This window comes from Excalfactoria chinensis, chromosome 2 (assembly GCF_039878825.1).
Source record: "Excalfactoria chinensis isolate bCotChi1 chromosome 2, bCotChi1.hap2, whole genome shotgun sequence".
Lineage (NCBI taxonomy): Eukaryota > Metazoa > Chordata > Aves > Galliformes > Phasianidae > Excalfactoria > Excalfactoria chinensis.
The window spans coordinates 32834282-32855312 of NC_092826.1; the positions used below are offsets into that span (position 1 = coordinate 32834282).

Genomic DNA, 21031 nt, shown 5'->3' on the forward strand with positions numbered 1-21031 from the left:
TCTTACAACTAGTTCAAACAGACTCAAATCCTCCACACCAAGCAGGAGTTCATCCTAAATGGGCTCCTCCAAAGCCATGTCACTGCCTATTAATAACTGTTATCGTGTGAAATCTGAACCTTTCTGCTGGTAAGCGAGTGCTCGGGAGAACAATGCGTTATATGCAAAATGAAGTCATATGAATCACTGCACAAAATTTGATTTTTAAGTGGGTACAGGCACTTCAAAGCACAGAAGCGCTCCCTTACCTATCACACTATATATAGATTTATTATTTAATGACAGAGGAATAAAGAGATGAAAGGTAACAACCACGGAGAGAAACAAAGGGAGAATTATTCCTAAAAGTGGAACAGAACAGCCCTGTCTCGCTGAACGTGATGCACATCGCTGTGGTCCATATGACCTCTCACGTTACTCCGTGTCCTCCTCAGGAGCCCAACTCCCGGGCTGACGTGATCTGCCGATAACCTATTTTTTACCTCACAAATTATGCCGTCCTACCCCTCACCTTTACGCCTCACTCCAACGCAAGTACCAACTCCTCCGTCAACTGCTTTTTACAGGGAATCCATTTCAAACGGAGCTGCCTCACGCGCTCCATTTTGAGGTACCCAGGTCAGGCCGCCCCACACGGACCGGTGCGGACCCGGTGGGTAACAGCCGTCCCACAGCCGCTCCTCGCCCCGCCGTTCGCTGTGCCCGGCCCCTCAGGCCTCGCTCGGCAGAGCCCGGCCCGGCACGTGCTCGTGGAGCGCGGTCCCGCCTCCCTCTGCCGCCGGTGCCGCGGGGAGCGCGAGAGGTGCGGGGCGGGGCAAAGCGGCACGGCCGCAGAGCGGCACGGCCCCATCCCGCCCGCAGAGCGGCACGGCCCCATCCCGCCCGCTCGGCATCGCCGCCGGCTCCGTCCGCCAAAGGCGCGAAACGTGGCGCGCATGCGCGGAGGCTCTGCGCGCGGGGCCCGCTGGCGCCGCCGAGCCACCCTGTGCCGCTGCTGCTGCTGCTGCGCGCGGGCGGGCGGGAGCGGGGCGCGCGGGGAGGGACGTGATGACGCGCTGCGTGTCGCCAGCCGTGCGACCCACGCAGCGTCCGCCGGGCGCGTGCCTCCTCCTGGGCCAGCGCGTTCGGGGCTGCTCCGGGCGGGGGCGGGCGGGGCGAAGGCTCAGTCCTCCTCCCTCCCTCTCCTCCTCCCTCTCCTCCTCCTCCTCCTCGGGTCCCCTCGCCGAGGGCCCGGCCCCTTCCCTCCGCGGAGCGGGGCCGTGCGGCGGCGCCTCCTCCTGCTGCCGGCCGTGCCGGACAATAGGGGCGAGCGCGGCTGCCCGTCTCCCCCGGCCTCGCTTACATGAGCGGCGCCGGGCGCCGGGGCTGACAGCGGTTCCCTCCGAGGCCGAAGGAGCGGCCGCCGGCCCCGGGCCGGGACTCGCCGCCTCGGGCGCCGCGGCTCCGTCCCGCTCCTCCGTCCCCCCCCCCCTCCCCTACCCCCGCCCTCCCCGCTCGCTGCCGGCGGCGGCTCCTGCCGGGCTTTGGCGGCGGCTGCGGACAAAGGCGCGGGGCCCGGCGCGGCCCGGCCCGGCCCCCCGGGGGGTGCGCGGGCGGTGAGGAGGCGCCGGGCCCCCGCGGGCGTTCTCCCCCCCGCCGCCCCGCTGCGGCGAGCCCCGCGCGGGCAGGTGCGGCGGCGGGCGAGGCCGCTGCCCTGCGGCGGGTCGGCGTCCCGAGACCTCTTCAATGGAAGTATGCTGCCAGCTGCCGGTGCTGCCCCTCGACAGGCCGGTGCCGCAGCACGTCCTCAGCCGCCGTGGGGCCATCAGCTTCAGCTCCAGCTCCGCGCTCTTCGGCTGCCCCAACCCCCGGCAGCTCTCGCAGGTAGGCGCCGGGGCCGGGACGGAGGGCCGGGGGGGGCTGCCGGCGGGATGGGCTCCCCTGGGGCCCGGGCTGCTCGCGGCCCCGCCGGCGGAGAATGCGACATTTTGTGCGTGCCCGCCGGAGCCGGCCTCGCAGCCTCGGCTGCGGTGCGGGGCGGTGACCTCCCGGGGTTATCCCCAGCGGCGGAAGGCTTCGCCTTCGGCTCCTAAGCCGGGGATGCTTCCTAGCATCCAGCTCGGGCCCCTTCAAAAAAAGGCCGAGTTTCCGATGGTGCAGCCAAAAGCTGAAGTGACTTTACTGAAATAATGAACGTGCACTGCAGCATTCTGTTTGGGATGCCGAGCCGTGCCTCCCTCCAACTATGAGGACTTGGCAATCCGTCTGGAAGGAGACAAAGCTCCATGGCTTCGCATTGCCATGGTGTCGTTCCCTGCCCACATTACATCAGTCGCAAGATGAGCTCCGTGGTATCTTGTTTCTTCCGATCGTGATGGGAACATTACAGAAACGTGCGTTCTGACTATCGGGACAACAGGGAGGTTTTCTTGAGGGCGCTGTCCTGAATTTTGGGATATGTGCTGGTATGGCCAAGGCCTCCCAGAGAGCGGTAATAGGGTTACATTCTGGTATAAGCCTCTGGAGAACACATGGAATTGCAGAGGAAAGTGTGAGTGTCGGTGGAAGGCAGCTTTTGTCTCCTGAGTGTTTCTTAAAAGGTCTCTTTTGGGACTCTGCACGATGGTGTCCTCACAGAAGATGCAATCTATGCTGTTCGTGCTTGTGACGGTCATTTCTTCCTCTTCAGGTTTTTTGGTGCTTCGTTAAGGTATTCTCCTCTTTCATGATTTACTGTGCTACACACACATAAGTGGAGCATGGCGAGCTGTTGGGCTTGACGTTGTTCCTCATTGAGCAGTAGCGAAGCTCTGTGTGTTAGCACGAGGGGTGTGAGCGTTTGGGAAAGAAGAGTGAGCAAATAAATACCATCTTAATTACCAGGAATTTGAATTAGTAAGGGGGTGAAGATAAACATCCGTTGACCTTCCTTCCACCAAGTGTGAATATAATACTAAATTGTTGAAAACTGTTTTATGACAAATTAGTTTTCCACGTGGTGACTGGGTTAGGATGTTTTCCATTTGCACTCCTTCACCTGAGTTTTATTTGATGATGGTGAGTTTCCTATCTGTGCAAATCTTCCTGAAGGTCCAGTCTAACCATGTCCCGTGCTAGAGAGAAAAGGGTCTCTTGTTAGAAGAATTCATGGTCTCCTGGAAGAAGGAATGGGAAAAGCGGTTAAGGTGACACATTGTATTGTTCCTTTTCTGTTTACTCTCCAGTGCAAGTGAGAGATCAAGTATGTATAAACCTAACTAATTAAATGGCATTTAGCTATTTTTTTCCCCCATTTTTTGAGCTTCTTGATGTATTCCTTTCTTCCTGACCGATGTGCTGCAGGTATATTAGGGTGGCTTACAGGGAGGAGTGGTTGTGTAACGTGTCAAAAAGTGAAAACCATACTTAGGCTTGACCAAGTAGTATTTCCTTTGGGTAAGTCAGATGAATAAGTCTATGCATACTTAGGAGGGAGCTAGGATATTTAAGGGAGGAACTCTACATACTGTCAGGCTGATTATGGGACAACAATGTTTTGTTGTCTTTGGACTACCCTTTTCTCCCACTTTGGACTTGCTTACAGATAATAGGATCTGAATCTCTCCCAAACCTGCTATTATTGTAGGCAAGCATAAATAATGGGCCAGAGGTTAAATCTGCGTAACTTCTGGTTAACTTCACCTTGCAGGTTTCCTGGAAGACTCCAGGTATTCTGGTTCCATTTTGATTCAGGAGGTGTGAATCCTGGTCTGTTGCTTTCTTTCTTCTGTTTGGGCTGGAGTTGAGCAATAGGAGATGAAGATGTGTGCTAGCATGCTCAAGAAATAGAATTGTACGAGTTGGAAAGGACCTCTGCTGATCATCTAGCTTAACTCCCCTGCTAGAGGAGGCTCCCTACGGTAGGTTATACAGGAAGCCAGTGTGTGCAAACAGACCAATATCTTATGATGAAATATGCACTTGTTAGGCTTTTGTCAAAAAGGAAGGTCTTGGAAAGTGAATTCTCCCTTAAAATGTGGAATTTCTTAGGCTTAAGTCATTATAGGCTTACCTTTTAGATAAGGAAGCATTCAGGTGGGAAACAGCGGTAAGACAAATACGTACTATGTTAGGTGTGGATTTTAATCATGACAGTGTGGAGTCTGCAAATATTTATCTCATTTAATTTAAGTTCCACTGATTGGGTTCCAATAGGGTTGTGCATGTTGGTTTTCTTTTTGTTTTTCTTTTTTACAGTGTGAGTATAGCACTGCTGCAGATGACCTCAGGAGCTGTGGTCTACTCTCATCAGCTCCAGGACAGATGAATTGTACTTAGAGTATTATTAGTAGATGTTTGTCTAATCTGTTTGTCTAATATGTTTTTTAAGATAGAGTCTTATGAGATGTGGTGAGCTGACATAACTCATTACTGCTGAAGGTTAAAGTCCTGACACCGGGCACATATTATTACTGCTTCCTTTATACCATCTCTGATGCTTGTCAGGCATTCCTGATTCAGTTCAGCAAAGGAACAGCCAACCTGGTTGGGAAGGTTGGGTGGTGACCTGCCATCTCCTGGAGTACCATAGGCTTGGTCAAGATCGTCACAACTGATTTAAAGGAAAGGATGGTACTATGAGGCTTTTGAAACCATACCCATAGAAGCCTCAAATAATAGGAATTATGCAATCTTACCAGACAGTTTAACTGTTGTTAACAGTGCTTAACTGTTCTGTCATTTAAGAGTTCTTTCGTAATACTGAGTTTAGATCTTCCTTGTGGCAATTTGAACCTGTTTCTGTCCCAATTAAATGTAGATAAAAAACTTACTTCACTTTGCAGTTCTCTTTTATGAATGAATTATTTCATTGTATTCTTCTCTAAGCTCAAAGTATTAATAAAGTAGAAGTGGCATCTATTACCTGGAGGTTATTTGTGATAGTTGTTGGTCCAGTCCAGTCAAAGAAAGAACTGCTATCGTGTGGTTTTATACTGCTTTTATTTTTTAGGTTTTAAATGCTGGTGCCATAAGCTGGTTTTAAGGGCACCTGAATTGGTGATTATTGAAATGATGAGGTATTTCACACTGGTGAGATTAAATTGGGGTTCAGTGCGAGGTCAGGTGGATGTTAAGTAGTACCTCGGATCATGCCCTAGAGGTGTTTGTTCCCACTGCAACAAAAGGATGTTTTTAAAATTAAAGGAGACCTTTCAGATGGTAGTTTTGGATTTTTTTTGCTTCATGTTGTTTTTAACTTCTGTTATTAATATTAGTTAAAAAGTTGCTAAAACCAGAGCACTGCTTATTTAGTGTGAAATGTTTGTCTCATTTTTTTTTTTTTTTCTTTAATGAATGAGGGTTTATAATGAAAACCACTTTAGAAACACAGCTGTGAGCACTTGATGACATGCCCAGCATTGCACTCCACATGCACACAAGAAGCAAACCAACAAAAAAACTTGAATCGAGAGGTCAGCACATGTTTGCATGGCATAAGAAGCAGTCTCGGAAACATGTCATAAATGAGTAAGAGAAAACTTTGGCCTAGGCTGTCATTCTTGCCTCCTTTTTATCCTTCCGCCTTGTTACTGGTTCCATGCTGGCTTCGGTGCCTCCAAAAATCTACTGATGGTAGAGTCTGAATAGAGGTAAAGATCCAGTTTTTGCCTTTCTGCCTGTAAGGATTGGAAACAAAAGAGATGTAAGGATGAAATTCCATGGAGAGGGAGAGGAGCAAGTAATAAAAGGCTCCAATGGAATCTCAGAAATGTAGGCACTGAACTTTTACTTGAAGTATTGGGTGTAATTGTTCACCGGGTCATTCGTAACTTACTGTCTGCTCCCTAATAACCTAGCTCGTGATCCTTCATTATTGCGTCTTAATTTTATGCATTTAAGCAGCATAGCATCAAGCTCCGTGTCTGTGCACGCTATATGCATCTGAACAATAGACTGTAGGTCATGCATGTGGAATCCTAAGTTTGACTTCAAGAGGACACAGCAGGAAAGAAAGTCAGAAAGAGCAGCTGGAGGTGCCTGGCACTGGGCAGCTCTTCAGTGAGAGGTCCATGAGAAGCAGGCTTCCCAGCAGCAGCCCAATGCCTTGGACAGCTTTTGCTAACGTTGCTGATTTGTCCGTTATACCAAGTGTGAGATCCAACTACATTTCCTGCTGCATGTAGCATTAGAAAACATACGTGTGTTTTTACGGTCTGGATGTAGGCATTGGTAGGTCATCAATCCAACAATTGCACCTTTTTGCAATGAGATGCGTTGACGTGACCTATTTTTTTCCTCGGAGCTGCTCGTTTCTGCATTTTCCTCTTGGTTGTGTCAACTTCTTTTTTTTTGATCAGGTTATTTTTCAGCCCTTGCTGATTCATAGTGTAGCTTCACAAATGATCATTCGTGCCTGTTAGTAATGAGGAAGCAGTATGTCACAGTGCTAGACCAGGAGTCATGAGCAGTGGGGAGACAGAAGGAATGCCTTATGTTGGGCCTGCTATTGAATGTGGAACTTACCCCAAGCTCCTTTCTTTACACGTTCTCTGTTTTTCATAACTTTTCTTTTATTTGGTTCCAATCCTCTCCGTCAGTGTTTTGCAGCCTCTTGCTCTTTTATTAGCTTTCTCCTACCATTTCCCGTATCTCTACTGCATGAATAATTAACAAGTGAAAATAATGAAATAATTTTCATGATGTGATTCCTAGCCTCTGGAATTAATTCTGTGTGTTGTTGCTATGCTTGCCATTCCATTCATCTTGTATTTATTGTGTCTGGTTGCTGAGATTGCATCTATTCATATGAGAGGCAGAGACTGACTCTGGCTCTGCACAGCACAGACAAGTTCAGATTGGGGCTTTTGTGCACAGCAGTAATTTTATGTGGCAGTTCATTTTTAAAAGGCTTTCTGAGTTTTATGACCAATTAATTTTTTTCATACGTTGGAATGTAAAGCAGCCTTGGTACCTTTATTCTGCAAAAGGTCATGGCAGCTTATTGCATGGCCTGTAATTGCCGTGGAAGATCTAAGCAGAATAATAGTTTAAAATGGTCATTAATTAGTTTGTCTTGGATCGCCACAAGTCAATTCTTTGTTACTTCTTTGTCTAGATTGTGTAACACATACACAAAGTATACTTTGTGCATTGTATCAATGTCAACTTTCTGGTGCTGCTTTTGAAAGGGAACCGGTTTGAAAAAAGAGACTGCAGCCTTGTGCCCCTCATGGTTAACATTCATTTTCTAACAACTGAAAACAATTTTGCAAGGATTTGACTTCATTTTGATTATCCATATACTCAATTATGAGCTACTGAGGTAGTGATGTAGTGCAAATATGGGTTGTTGATCTTAAAAGTGCTTTGTTTGGGATGTCTGTTTCAGAAGTGTTTCTTAAAAACCTGCATTTGCTAAGTCAGTCTCTTTCAGGCTACTGGAGAAAAGTTCCACCTTGGCTTAATTTTGACTCAGCGTGGTGATATGCTCAATGATGAGGTGAAATTAAACTCTTAGGAAAGAAAATAATGCAATTTTCAGACGCTTCTGTTGTGCTCCGACTGCTGTGGCACGTGGAAGGTGATGTTGGGGACATGGAATCCTTATTTCTGCACTTCACCTACCGCCTGCAAAGCCTGCGGGGGTGGAAAGGAACATGGCGGTAGTAAGAACGCGCTCTGTTGGCGCAGTACCCCATCATGCTGATGACCACTGGCTTATTGCTTTCTTGCGTTTTGCTCATCACTCTGCATCTGCAAGTTTCCACTTGTTTTCTGCTGAATTGTAGGTTTCCGAATGTGCTCAGTCACTTTCTAGCATGGAGGATCTCTGATTCATGGCTGTTTCTAGGTACTGCGAGGCTATGGTTCCCATTTAAGAACCACCTGCTGACTGGACTGAGTGTGTTGTATTTTCTTTCTTTAAAATCTGCTGAGTTTGCACGCAGATAATATGCCATTTGACAGCTCACATTGCTTTCACATTTCTGGAAAAATATATATATATCTGAAGTCATTTAGTTCTCATTTGCTGTGCAAATCCTTGTTAACACAAATCAATGCTTTCTGCGTATGTATTTGTACAGTTGGGTGTCTAAGATAAATTCATACGTATAGTGATATTACTTAAGGAGTAATAGGTGTGTTCTGTTCTTTAGAATGTCCTTTCCTTGTAAATGCAGGACTCAGGATGGACGCACTAAAAGGAAAAGTAAATAATGTTAATTTCGAAAGTCGTGCTAAGGAGCACTTTTAGCATGAATAGACCTTTGTGTGCGCTCAAAGCTAAATAAGACATTCAGTTCTGTATTAATGTCTTCCACTGCTGAAAAAACTGTTTTGTATGAGCAAGCACGGATGCTCTGTGTGTGTCTGCACATGCGTGTGAGGCCTTACATGTGTGCGTCTGGGACCTGGAGCTGAAGCTAAGCCTCTCTTTATTCCTGTTATATGTCACGCACAAAATTCCTCAGTGGAACTTGGAAGAGTTTTGAGTTTCATTAGATGTGAAGTTTTCCTTGATTTGCTCTGATTATGTCATTAACAAGTAACTGCGGTGTGAATAAGCAGCCAGTGTAATCCATCAGGGCAGCCTGCCAAAGAGAAAGTATTTTATTATAAAAATGCAGTTCTGGAAACCCGGATTTAAAAGCTAGTTGGGGAATTGCTTATTTGTATGTTTATATTCTAGGTGTACTGTAAGAAATGTGTAGCCAAATGTTTTGTTTTCTTTCTGGTCTAGAATAACTTTTGTGGCTGTTATTTCACCTCTCCTGCCCTCCTCCCACCCACACTGAGCTTTTTTTTATCTCTGTTGCACCAGCCTAACTCCTCTTTTCTTCTCACTTTCCCCCACTTTGTACACCTGTGATCCAGCAATCTGATTTATTATCTTCCTAACCACACTCCCACAATAATTATAATTAAAACAGATTCCCAGAGTCAGCTTTTCATCGCGAGGTAGAGGGGCAGATTCCTCTCTCTGCTTCTAACTGGAAGTGTGAGGGTGCCAAAATCTGCAGTAGGCCTACCTGAACATCAAGAAGAGCATGCTGGAATGAGAATAATGAGAATAGCTCTGTGTCAGCAGAAGACTTGACTGTTTCTCCTGCTCCTTGCTGCCAGATGAGATATGTGGAGAGAAAGCGGCTGCTTCCTCTATGAGCAGTGCGTCTTCTTCCCCCTTGTCTCCCCGTAGCAAGCACAGCTGGAGGCTACTGACTAGTCTAATGGGATATTTATTACATGTGAAAGACAACATGCTGCCCATCAATTCTATCCCCAAGGGTAGAAGAAACACGGGAGAAGATACAGGCTCTCCCTCAAGGCTGTGAGGAGAAAGATTATCATGGCTGGTGGCTTGGGACTCTGGTAGGTGGATTAGCCTTGGTATGGGGATGTTTTGACACAGTTGCATGCAGTTTCCTTTTCATGTGGCTGCCTTCAGTTGTTTTGGAAACTGAGATATTGTGTTGGGGTGCTGACAGGCAAGTGACTTCCTGACAGACGTGCTCATAAATCTAGATCAGAGTAACAGAGCGTTCTTACAAAATGTAGTGTTTTAGTAGTGCAGTCCAATAGTGGGCTGGAGTTTCTCATCAGGGCACATTTGTCATGGCAGGAGTGATGCTGGTCTGAGTTCATTCTAGCTTTATCTGTAGCTAATATGTTGATGTCGCTGTTGAAGGTGCACTGAGAAGGTTTCATGTTTAGTCAGTCATAAATCAGCACTTCCGTTTAAAAGAAAAGACCAAAAAAACCCCACAACCCCAAAGACTTTTCAGCAGCACAGTGAAGTTCTCATGCATTTGGTCATCTCTTGGAATATGGATGGGAAAGGAGTCTTGTTAGTAGTGCCCTGTCTTAACTTTCGGAGTGATAAAAGCATGTGCTTAATACTCAAAAAATGTGGAGTGCTTACAGTCCCCTGATTGTTGCCTGTAGAAAGAAGGCAAACTTGAACTTTTTACCTTGAGAATTGCATAATATTTCACGTACTTGTGAAAGACTGTCCCCCATTCATTTTGTCCACCTTTCAAGGAGGGTCTTGTTACTCTCCTGAGTTCAGTCATCCTATTTATGTTCTTGCCACAAGAAGTGGCATAATTTAGCAAACCTACCATAAGGGAAGACAAAAGGAAATGTGGCAAATTGCAGGTACTAAATTCCTTACTGTTCTCTTGCAGGGGATGCGCGTTGGAATTGTACTCAGCAATCTTGAGCTCTTTTAAAGAGGAAAAAGGCTTCATCTCCTGGTGGGGGGGAGGGGTTGAATGGTTGAAGCTATGGTTACCTTGGTGGGTTTTTTTGCTTTGTTTTGTTTTTTTTTTGTTCCTGTAATATTCTGGCATTATTTTTGCCAGTCCCTCCAGTTTAAGCTGAGACGTGAAGGAATGTTGTGTGTCTTAATAAGAGGCCCTTGATTGAAGTCTTCCCCTACTGCCTTTTGATACAATAGAATTCAAGTGAAATAATCCATGCGCTACAATGCTAATCCATTTTCACGAGCTTTTTAGGAGGGATGATCCCAGAGAATTAGACAAAAAGTTGTTTTTCGTGATTGGTTGAATAAGTAGGGAAGGTTAGTATGGCTAATGAAGTTTAAGACTTTTTTTCCACTTCTCTTGGATTCTGGTGGATTAATAACAGTGTAGGAAAGAGGCCCCGTTTTAAACAAAAGAAACAACAAAAAAACAGACTTTAATGATACCAATTTTGGAGACAGGAGGTCAGTTTTTTTCTCTTATAGTGAATGGGGCAGAGGGTCTGAGTGGGTGAGGGGGAAAGGAGATGGTGAGAAGTTAAAGGACACATCTTATGTGCGTTTTTTCTTAATGAAGTGATGAAAACATTACAGAAAAAATGTGTTTCTGTTGCTCCTCAAGATAAGGTATTAGAAGCTGAACATGGTATTTATTTATTTAATGCATTGTATAAAATGGAGGCAATTTCTTTCAGTCTGTGCTGTTTGACGCTCTCCAGTGCTGAGCTTAGTGTTTGGTGATGAATGTTTATTGGAGCTGTGGGTATTTTTTTTTAACTGGTATTACTTTAAACAGAACTTCTCCATTTTCAGAAGATAGATGTACTTAATGTCCACGGTCTTAATTTCAGGGCTCTTTTTGTTGTTAATTTAAGCAGTATGGGTTGCAGTGTTGCTTCTGACTGCGTATCCTTACTCCTTCTCTTTTGCTGACTCTTGCACTCCTCTGACCCTGCAGAGTCCTGGCTCAGTAAAAGCACTCAGCTAAAGCAGCAAAAGCCCTTCCCTTTTTTCTGCCTCTTTTGCTCTGCTTGGCTTTCTGCAGGGTGTGAGGGAAGGAATGGGAGCTGCAGTCGGAGGCAGCACTGACCCGAGTTGTGTGCACAGCATTGGAGGAATGTCCAGAGCAGCTGACACTGCGTGATTGTTTCAGTTTCTCCCCAAAGGAGTGGGTTGAATAAATGCCCTATTGTTATCCAAATCAACTAATGCACTGTGTTGTGCTGTTTAGTAATTTTGAAAAGGCATCCTGCACCCCGTGGCTCTTATACATTAGTATTTGGATAACTTCCACATCTGTAATTTTGTCTTTAGTAGATGAGGCCACGTTTCTGTGCTTTTTGGGTATTAGATAGACTTGACTTGGTAATGAGAATGCTTTAAGAGGTAGGCTATCATTAACCTTTGAACAAGTGCTTGACAGACCACGTTAAGTCTAAAGAATGTGTATTTTTTTCCCCCTTTTTTAACAGTATAACACCCAATCTGGAAATTTGGATGGTAGACTTGGCAAAATAATGAAAAAATAAAAAAGTGGGGGGGATTTTTTTTATGTATGAACACCGAGTTTAGAAATAATGTACAAATGAAAGGTTATTTTCTCATGAAACTGAAAGCTTCTTTCCTTTCTGTACCTTGCACTGAAAAGTGGCTGTGGTTGTTACAGCTTATAAATGAAATGTGTCAGAACAGGAGAATCATTCTTTTGTCTTTGGAGAAGTGCTGAGAATACTTAAAAGGTTTGCGAGTGTCTGACTGAATATATGTACATAAAAATGTGATAACTAGATGACGGTGTGGTGGGTGCTGCGTAGATTCAGAAAGGATAAAAGGCAGCACTCAGCCTGCCATTTGCAGAGTTGCTGTCTTGCATCTGACAGGTCACAGGACAAAACTGTATTGTAAAAATACCAATTTCTGGAAGATCTATTGCTTTCATTTTCTATTTCTGAACAATAAGCTTATACTTATTAGGTTGCTGGCCTTTATCATTCACAGTGAGGTTTTAGAAGTACTTAGTTGGAATGAGCTACATATAAAGGCAAATTGGTTTTATGCCATTATATGTTCGTGCTTCAGGATGATGTCAGGTGTCTGTTTGATTTATTCTTCATTCTTTTTTGTTCCCCCCACCTCTGGATTTGTAGCTGTTGTGTATCTGTGTATCTCCTTTAGAGCCTGTGGAGGTTGCCCTGAAGTGTGTCTTAGACCAACTACAGTTGTACCATAATAGCTGTTCCCTGTGTTACTGAGTTGCCAACCTGAACAAATTTGGATTGACTCATTCCATGTGTGCACAGTTGTTCAGCCTTTGGTTTCTGCTGAATTTAATAGAGCGTGCAGCATGCTGATGATGTTGATTGGCAGAATTATTTCGAATCCCAGCCTGCAGTTAGTCCATCCAGTTCGATGGAGGTATATGCGAGTAGGTTGTTAGGGGCCTTTGTGGAACACATCTTGTCCTAGGAGCAGTGCCTTTGGAGATGCCCTGTGTAGGCATGCCATGCACAGCACTAGGAGAGTGTTGGTGTACAGGAGAATTTAGGAACCATAGATGCACGGGAAATAAATGCATCATGATAGAAGATGATGGGGGTGAAAAAAAAAGGAGCTGCAGCAGTTGAATCCCTTTGAAGTGTTGCTGGCTGCAGGGGATACAGTGTCAGGGTCTTCCCTGAAGTTCCCTTTCTGACGTTTGTGAGATCAAAGGACTAGGATAAGCTAAGTGCTGTGCCCAGGCTCGTGCCACCAGCCCTTTCTGGGGCTTGTCCTGCTTGTGAAAAGAAGGCTTGATAATTGATGTGAAGTGCTTGATGGCAGAACATAATATTGTTTTGAAAGCGGTACATTTTTGTTTAATGCACGCATTGATCTCCATCTGTCTCATCTGTTGCATTTTCTATGTGCACCGCCTTGTTTGTGGCCTTGCTCTCATAATATCCCTCACATGATGGCTCAGATACAGTCCCTCAGACCTTTAGTGAGGACTCTGAATTTCCTTAGAAGGCGCTAATGAAAGCAGTCATGGTAAATTAAGAAAATGGATGTACAGAATATGGAATATTTATGACATCAACATGCATTAAAGTTTTGAGCAGATCCCTGCTCAGTGAATTCCACTGATTTCATTGCTTTAGGGAACAAGGAGGAAAAGCAGCACCTCAAGGAAAGGAGGAGTAAGTTGTGGACTCGCAGGATTTTCCTGGACAATTGTAGTACTTGTGAATGGTGTCCCCTGGTTGTGTATACTTTCCTCTGAGCCAGGCCTTATGAGGAGGTGGTTTTTGCTGTGCCCTTGTTTCTCTGCAGGTGTGTTGTAGAGCATGCGGCAATGTGAACACAATGTGAAGAGGTCTCCAGTGAAGGTGGGAGAAAAGACACTGGTTAGCATTAAGACTCCTCCTTGACTGCCTCATAAAAACCATATAATGGCCTACCGTGCAGCAGGGCAGTTAGGCAGGTCTTACTTTTCAGTTTAGGTTCTGCCGGTGCTGTTTTAGGCTTCTTGGGGCCTCTGTGTTGGCTTTGAACTAACTGCCTAACATCCATCTGATCACAAGTGCTGTCTCACAGCTGTATTTTAGGTACTTCCAATTTAGGGCCCAGATGCTGCTGCTTTGCCTCAGCCCCTGCAGGTCCTGGAGGAGTGCTACTTGCATGCAAACTAGGGCTATAGGGGCTGCATGTAGGTGGGCTGGGCACACATTTACCAGTAGGTTCAAAAGCCCTGTCTTGCAGGCTGACCTGAGGTGGGCTCAGTTTACATTGCAACATGTAAAGAGTTTGTGCTCTGGTAGTAAAAAGATCTTTTTAAGCAAGGCTGTTAAGTTGCTTAGTAACTGAGGAAGAGAGTTAGTGGTCAGAAATGAACTAATAAAGTGAAATAGAGTGCTGGTGCTCTCTAGAGATGGGGCTGTATGAGACAAAAGAAGTAAAAATAAATACTGGAATAAAATAAGAACTGGAATCAATTTTTCCCTATTAAGCAAATAGAACTTGTTTGGAAGCATGATGCTTTTTGATGTTAAATACATGTATAAAATCCTGCAAAAATAGGGTGCAGGAGCAAAAAGCTTCTTAAATTTCTAGAACAAATAGGAAAGGCAGTTAAAATGCATAGCAGTGCCTGTAACAAACAAAAACCAAAAAGAACGCAAAATAAATAATGTGTGCATGTGGGATTTGTGTGTGTATTTTTTCCATATATTTGAGGTAGGAGTTCCTGTGCAGAGGTCTTCAAAAACATGCATGCTTTAGTCTCGTCCCTTAACTCTTTATGAAGGTGTCCCAGGTGCAAACTCCTACTGCTTTCCGATGCCAAACTGGTTCATTCTTCCTCTGTTTCTCATGCATTTCTTGTTTAAGTGTAAGCATGCATGCTTTAAAAAGATATACGATGGGTGGATGAACAAGGGTCAGAATTCTTGTCTTCTAATCAGTACAGATCAAATTATAGCAGAACTATGCCTTCCTGAAGATGAGGAAGGGGTTTTAAGTGTGCTAAGGGCCACTCTTGAGGCCATGGGGCACAAGTTAGTTCTAATGAGCCCATGGTGGAATGTGTCATTGAGGTTTCTGAAACTTTCTGTTCTATAAGGTAGATATTCCAGCTTGTTTCTCAAGATGTCTTACCGTGTTGAAATCCACATGACACCACCTGGAGGGTTCTACTTTAAATTGCTTTGGCTTTGTGATGTGTATCTCCGAAGCCAGCTGACAACTGAAAGTGTTAGAACATCTGCAGGAACCACATTACATAAACGTGTTGGCAACAGTGTCTTCCCACACATTCAGATAAAACTGGTACGGCTGTTCTATCTTCTTAATCAGCTTTGTCCAGCCATCAAGGTGATTTGTCTCTGCAAATGATGTCAGTTAGGTAAGAATGTGTGTGTACCTCACGTATTGGCAGGGAAATTGCAGTTGTAAGAAGCTGAGAAGGAAGAGTGTGGAAGCTGACGAGGTTGGTGCTGCAGTTCCCTTTAGGAAGATGGAACCTACAGAATGTTGTTATCATCATGGCCATTTGTGCTAACTGGTTGCAGGGTATGAAGATTTAAGTGCAAAATACAATGCTGTTCTTGTCTGAACTTCTGGGCTTTTTTTTTCCTTTCTGCAAGTAAATGATGATATGGGTAACACAAACTGCTTCAGTGTTGCCTAGGATATTGCCAGGGCTGTGCATTGAAAGCTTACAGAGCAACGTTCCAGAAGTTTTATCTGTACTGACAAACGTAACCAACTCCACTTGCAACCTGAATATATCTTTGTGTCAGTTGCTAAGTTCACATGAGCTGATTAAGTTCTTTCCTTAGAAGACAATTGTTATATAAGCATGCTGAATTTATTATAATTTTGCTGATAGTATTGATTTAGATAATTTGATTAACAACACTTTATGCGTCACTGCATATAAAAATTGTTTTTGTATCCTCTTGCTTTCATTCAAGTACAATAGGTGAAGCATTGCAGTTACAGCTCCTGGAATTCATGTGCTTTTTTGTTCCCTGGCTTTCATTCGTGTAAGAGAAGGGCATTAAAGTTAAGACGAATGCTTTCTCATTATTTTTATTAAGCTCCTCTGTTTTCGGCTTTCATTTTAAGAGTACGTGTTTTCAGTAACTCTTAAGGCTAAAGGTCAAGTTCTTAGTATCTCTGTAACAATTAACTGTCTGATGTTCCCCTATTGATGGGGAAGAAGGGAAGTGAAACTTTTAGTGTCTTTAAAATGTCATGAAAATGGAGGGTGAGTATTAGGCGTTCAACTTCCTTATGCTTTACAAAGTAAGTTTTTATCTTAGCCATTAAATTGTAGCGTTTTGGCACAGGTTACTGCTATTCCTGAAAGCAGTCCCTTGATAGGGCTTTCTAAGTCTCTTTAAGTATTTGCTTTTTCAGTGACAGCAGGGGAAGGAAAGGTCTTTGCTGTTAATGTCTTAGGTTGGTTCTATGTCTGCTGTAGAGGGTTGGTTATATGTCTGCTGTAGAGGACTGCATTTCTTCTACAACAGACTTATTGTGTGGATTAATGATTGTGGCTCCATCAACTGCCATCACAGTGCAGAACCCAATATACAGCCTTAGTCCACAGTCAACAACACAGGCACAACAAGCTTGTTTTTCTTACTAGAAGGCCAGATTCCAACCCTCCTCTATGCCAGTTTTTTCAGGAGGGTACATCAAGATCAGAGATGGTAAGGGATTATTAGTAGGACTGCTTTCATTTCAAGTGATACTGTTGGTATGATGTTGATTTGATCTGATGGGATTTGACAACACCTGCAATTTAAAAAAAGAAGTCTCTTACCTACTGATGATGCATGGACACACTGAGGAAATGAGTCACCTAGTATATATTTTCCTTGGTTTTCATTGGAGAAAGTGGATAGGAATCCGAGGAGCCTTCTGCACGTGTGTAGCAGGCTTTGACACGCACAGATTTAGTGCATATGTGTAGGCTGTTCCCATATTCATAAGCTCCCTTAGTTTGTAACAGACTTATCACAGAAAATGAGCTCAGTGCCCAGAACGTGCTGATTTTCTGTGATACCAAGTTGCTCTCTGAAGGATTTCCAGATCTCTGGCAGTGCAGATTGATGAATGTATGGAAATTGGATAGGTTAATTTTAAGAACTTTGTCCAAACTGGTAAAGTTAGCAGATGTGCTATTGCATATACGTGCCAAAATGGAAACTGGATGGGGAAAAGTAGTCTGCCTGCTGCTTGTTGAGGGAAGCAAGAGCAAGCCTGCTTTCTCCTTTGGTTCCCTGTTAGTGTGAGCTGTGGAGCCTGGTCTCTTCCTGATTAATCTGGTGTGGTGATGGGTGTCAGGGGCTTAGCTCCTCCCTGCAGTTAGATAACTGGCGGCTGGCAATTAGCAAACAGCCAGTGGATGCTGCCTGCTGTTAGAGTTCACGGGCTGTGTAAACTTACAGATTCATGGATTCACTCTTTGCTTTCGGGTCCTGCAGATAATGTACTTTTCTGACTCGAGGAAGCTTGCTCGTTTCATTTCAGGAGAAACTCTTGTCTTACTCGAAGCCTGAGGCGGGTTTCCCTGGCCTCCCCTTTTCACATGCTTGGGTAATAAACTATCTTACTGTCAGATTTTCTGGGCACTTTGAAGACTTTGATTAAAAAAAAAAGGTTTCTCTGCAGCATGAAAGCTTCAAGACAAGAGAAGCTGAGCAGTGCTGCCGAATGGATCTTTGTGGTGCTTCAGCAATGCTCGTGTGTGTTTTCCAGGAATTTGTAGGTTGGTTGTACATCTAGTGCAAGGGAAAGGCAGGCAGCGGAAGGTGGGACTGCAACCTGTGAAAGGTGAGACTGAGCAATCTTAGCAAGTTGTAAATTGGAGGAAAAAAAGTACAGTTCCTTGAGAATCGTCTCAAAGAGTCCCCTAAGTCTTCCTGTCTAAATTAAGAACAAATGAAAGTAAGTAGTTCTGATATTTGTGGAATAGCAGAGTATCCTGAGTTGGAATGGACCCACAAAGGTCATCGAGTGCAACTCTTGGCTCCAAGTCATTTCTAGTGTTGTTTGAAGTGCAGTGGAGGTGATTTCAGTCCAGCTGTCCGCTGGGTTCCTTACATTCCTTCCTTTTACTTTCTTTAAATGCTGTCAGCTCTACAAATCACTACTTTTTTTCCAATTCTAAAGAATTTCAGTGTTGCGAAAGAACAAACTATAGACATTAGATAGAGAAAGATGTAAGAAGTCCACCAGGTAAATTTGTAAGAGTATATTTTATACAGATGTAGTAAAATGGCTGGGGAAAAAAGTAAAATAAGTATTGTATTGTTGGGTAGAAGAGAAGAGTGATGGAAGGCTGAGGGGTTTTGCGCCTGGATGGAGGTGATGAGACAGCATGTGGGGGGGCTGGAACCACAAAAGTTGAGTTTTTCTGTAGTGTTTCCTCTTCCTCCTCCTCCAAGGTTTGTGTTATACAGAAACCTGCTTTGCAAAAGCAGGGAATAAGAGAGATATGTAATAACATGGATGTGTTTGGGTGCACTCCGGCCCTGTATGCGGTACCCCATGTGCACATTGCCATATCACATAGCACAGCAGTCTCAGTTAAGGTATTCCCAAAATACTTAGGATAGTACTCCTCTACCAAGGCATAATCAGATGATTTGAGTTTGTCAAATAAACTGCTCTGTACCTGTTAATTTTGAACCAAACAATTATTTTTGTTAAACAAGGAAACTTAATTATAGTTACGTTTAGTCTCATTGTAATAATTGCAAAGGTTCTTAGAGGGATCTCAAGTGCTGTGCTCTTGTGGCTGACCTGTTCAAAGCTTTGCTTGATGTTACATTTTTCAGGGTCAAAGGCATTTCAGATCGAACCGTGCACCTGAAATCTCACTCTCATCACTAAGGGCAGATTGCTTTACAATTAGCTCCCTGTCTCCGCCTAGCTCCTGTTTCTGTACTCCTGGGACTTAGGAGGCATTGGGTGTTCAACTGACCTGCCTTGAGGAAGCAACTTTGGGCAATTTCTAAGCCTCAGAATGTTAAAGATTTTTGTTTATCTTTTGAGTAGAAAGTTCAGTTGTCCAGGAAAGTATATAAGTATATACTTATATATATACTGAGTATATAAGTAGCTCAGGACAAGGAAGATAAGAACAAAGTACTGTGCGTAACTAATTTTGTTTGCATGATACTGCTTTCTGTAAATAGTTGGTACTCACTGGTTTAAAGAGGGTTACTTTGCATTTCTGAATCTGCTTCCAAATACAGTTGATGCAGAGTCTATTTATCTCTAAACATTTATTGCTTATGAGACATTTTTGAATGGTTAATTTTGAGGACAGGTTGATGCATTTAGTTCGTATTTTTGAGCTACTGACATGGCCTTTGAGATGAATCTAGCTTGCAGCTTTGGTTGATGATGTGGATGAGGTATGTTCTGACCTAATGAAATTTCCATAGTTCTTTTTTCTAAAAAACAAAAACCACCCTGTGATTGAATGTTTTACTTCCCTTATTTGATGTAATTTTGAAGAGCAGCCATGCATTTAGGAAATATGCATTTGGGTTATTTTTGCAGTCTGCATTAACATCCTTGCATTGATGCATTGAGGAATTTAAATTCTAATGGTATTTGCTTGCAGGAAGAGCTGTGCTGATAGGAAGGATGTAGAGATTTACAAACTGGAGGAATACACTCCTAACAGTCTGAAATAGGGCACCCAGAAGGACTGAGGTTTGGACTGTGACCTTTGTGTTGGGCTGGGGTTTTGAAATGAACACTTGTGAAATGCTCTGATCATTCTGATGAGTGCTTTAGAGAAGCCACTGAGAAAATCGTAATTCTGCCTTTATAGTTTGAGCACTTGACGATACATGAGGCCTGTTGCCATTTCAGACCTTTCACTTTTAAAATAAATAATTATGACTTATTTATGGGAGCACCAACCTATGTGCTTATACTGATCTGAGAGCTCTTGGAAGAGCAGCATGTAATTTTACTCTTGGTCTATTTAAAAAAAAACAAAGTGTATGTTGTAAGAGTTAAGCTACATCAGCATTCTCTTTCTTGGGGGGAGGGGACATAAAATTAACAACATCGTAACTATGGGCTATAAACAGTTGACTGTGTTGGGTAATGATTTATTGCTATGAAAACTTCTCGGTGCTGGATAGTTTCTATAAGATGCTTTCACTTGTCTGGAAGAACAGATCTGATGTTTCCTTGAAGAGCAGAAGTCATTTATTAGAAATACTCATCTCTCAAGGTAGACTAAAAATTGTGTTGAAAAATAATTGATCTGTAGTTTTCAGGATTTGGAATATATATATATATATATATATATGTATGTATATATGTATGTATATGTATATATATATTTGCAATTCACAGTTTGGGAAGTGAATGAAGGGCTGTGAGCTGGGATTTTCACTGGGGCTTTCCAGTTCTCTGGCTTGGGGTGCAGCAGGACTTGAATCAGGCTGGTGAGTCAGCCATAGTATGCGCACGGTACCTTTACTTTCCTGTTCTCCTGCAGCATTGTTTGATGGAATATGATGCAAAAAACGGGTCAGTAGGATGAGTGAGTCACCTGATTGCACATTCAAAATGTTTGTTGGAGGCATGAGGGAAGACTTATAGCTTTGTTTAGGAAATAAGAAGGAAGATGCTGCGGGTAATTGTGATGGTGGTATACTGGTTTACAGCAGGAGAAACAAGGCTCTGCATATCTGACAGATTAATTTCTCCCTTAACAATAATAATAATAAAAAAGCCAACAAAAGAGTGAAAGGACCACTCCAGGATCTTCAACTAGGGGGTGGGTTGTTTCTTTCTGTTTTTTGTAGGTAAGCCTTTGTGGGTAGGCTCAGAGCTTCTCATCCTGTTCTCTTCAGGAGCAATGACATACATACTCAAGAACTATTTTAAAAGAAAGAATAGCTTTAGTGTTTCCTATTGTTCTTTTCTTCTGATATTTAATTCTATGTGCTCATCTGTATTTCCACGAGCCTTAAAGTTTCTTCAGGAGGTGAGAAAGACGTGACTCTTAGTATAATTAAAGCCTGTCTTCCATCATCTGTGGAGCAGTAACTGACAGCAGATCCTCCTTTCTCTGGGAGAACAGTGCAAACGCTTCTGTACGCCTCTCGATGAGCATCTCCCAGCTCTGACAGTGCTGAGCTGCTGCTTCTCTCTGAGACTGCAGTCAGGCAGCAGTCATGCAAGTTACTCCTCTCCTTTTCTCTCATTTTCCAAATGCTTTGCTTATGTCGCTTATTTGTCTTGGCATTTTACTTCTTTCCTTAATCCTTCTATAGTACTAAAGCAATA

General features: G+C 43.7%; 1 protein-coding gene across 2 annotated transcripts in view; it reads left to right on the plus strand.

Moving 5' to 3' along the window:
• Positions 1-1613: 1613 nt before the first annotated feature.
• Positions 1614-21031, plus strand: part of PDE7A (phosphodiesterase 7A) — a 70566-nt gene continuing 51148 nt past the window's right edge. For both annotated transcript variants that reach the window (XM_072329835.1, XM_072329834.1), the window contains exon 1: positions 1614-1863. In XM_072329835.1, the coding sequence (XP_072185936.1) occupies positions 1726-1863 (138 nt within the window). In that variant the 5' untranslated portion in view covers positions 1614-1725. The remainder of the gene's footprint in view (positions 1864-21031) is intronic.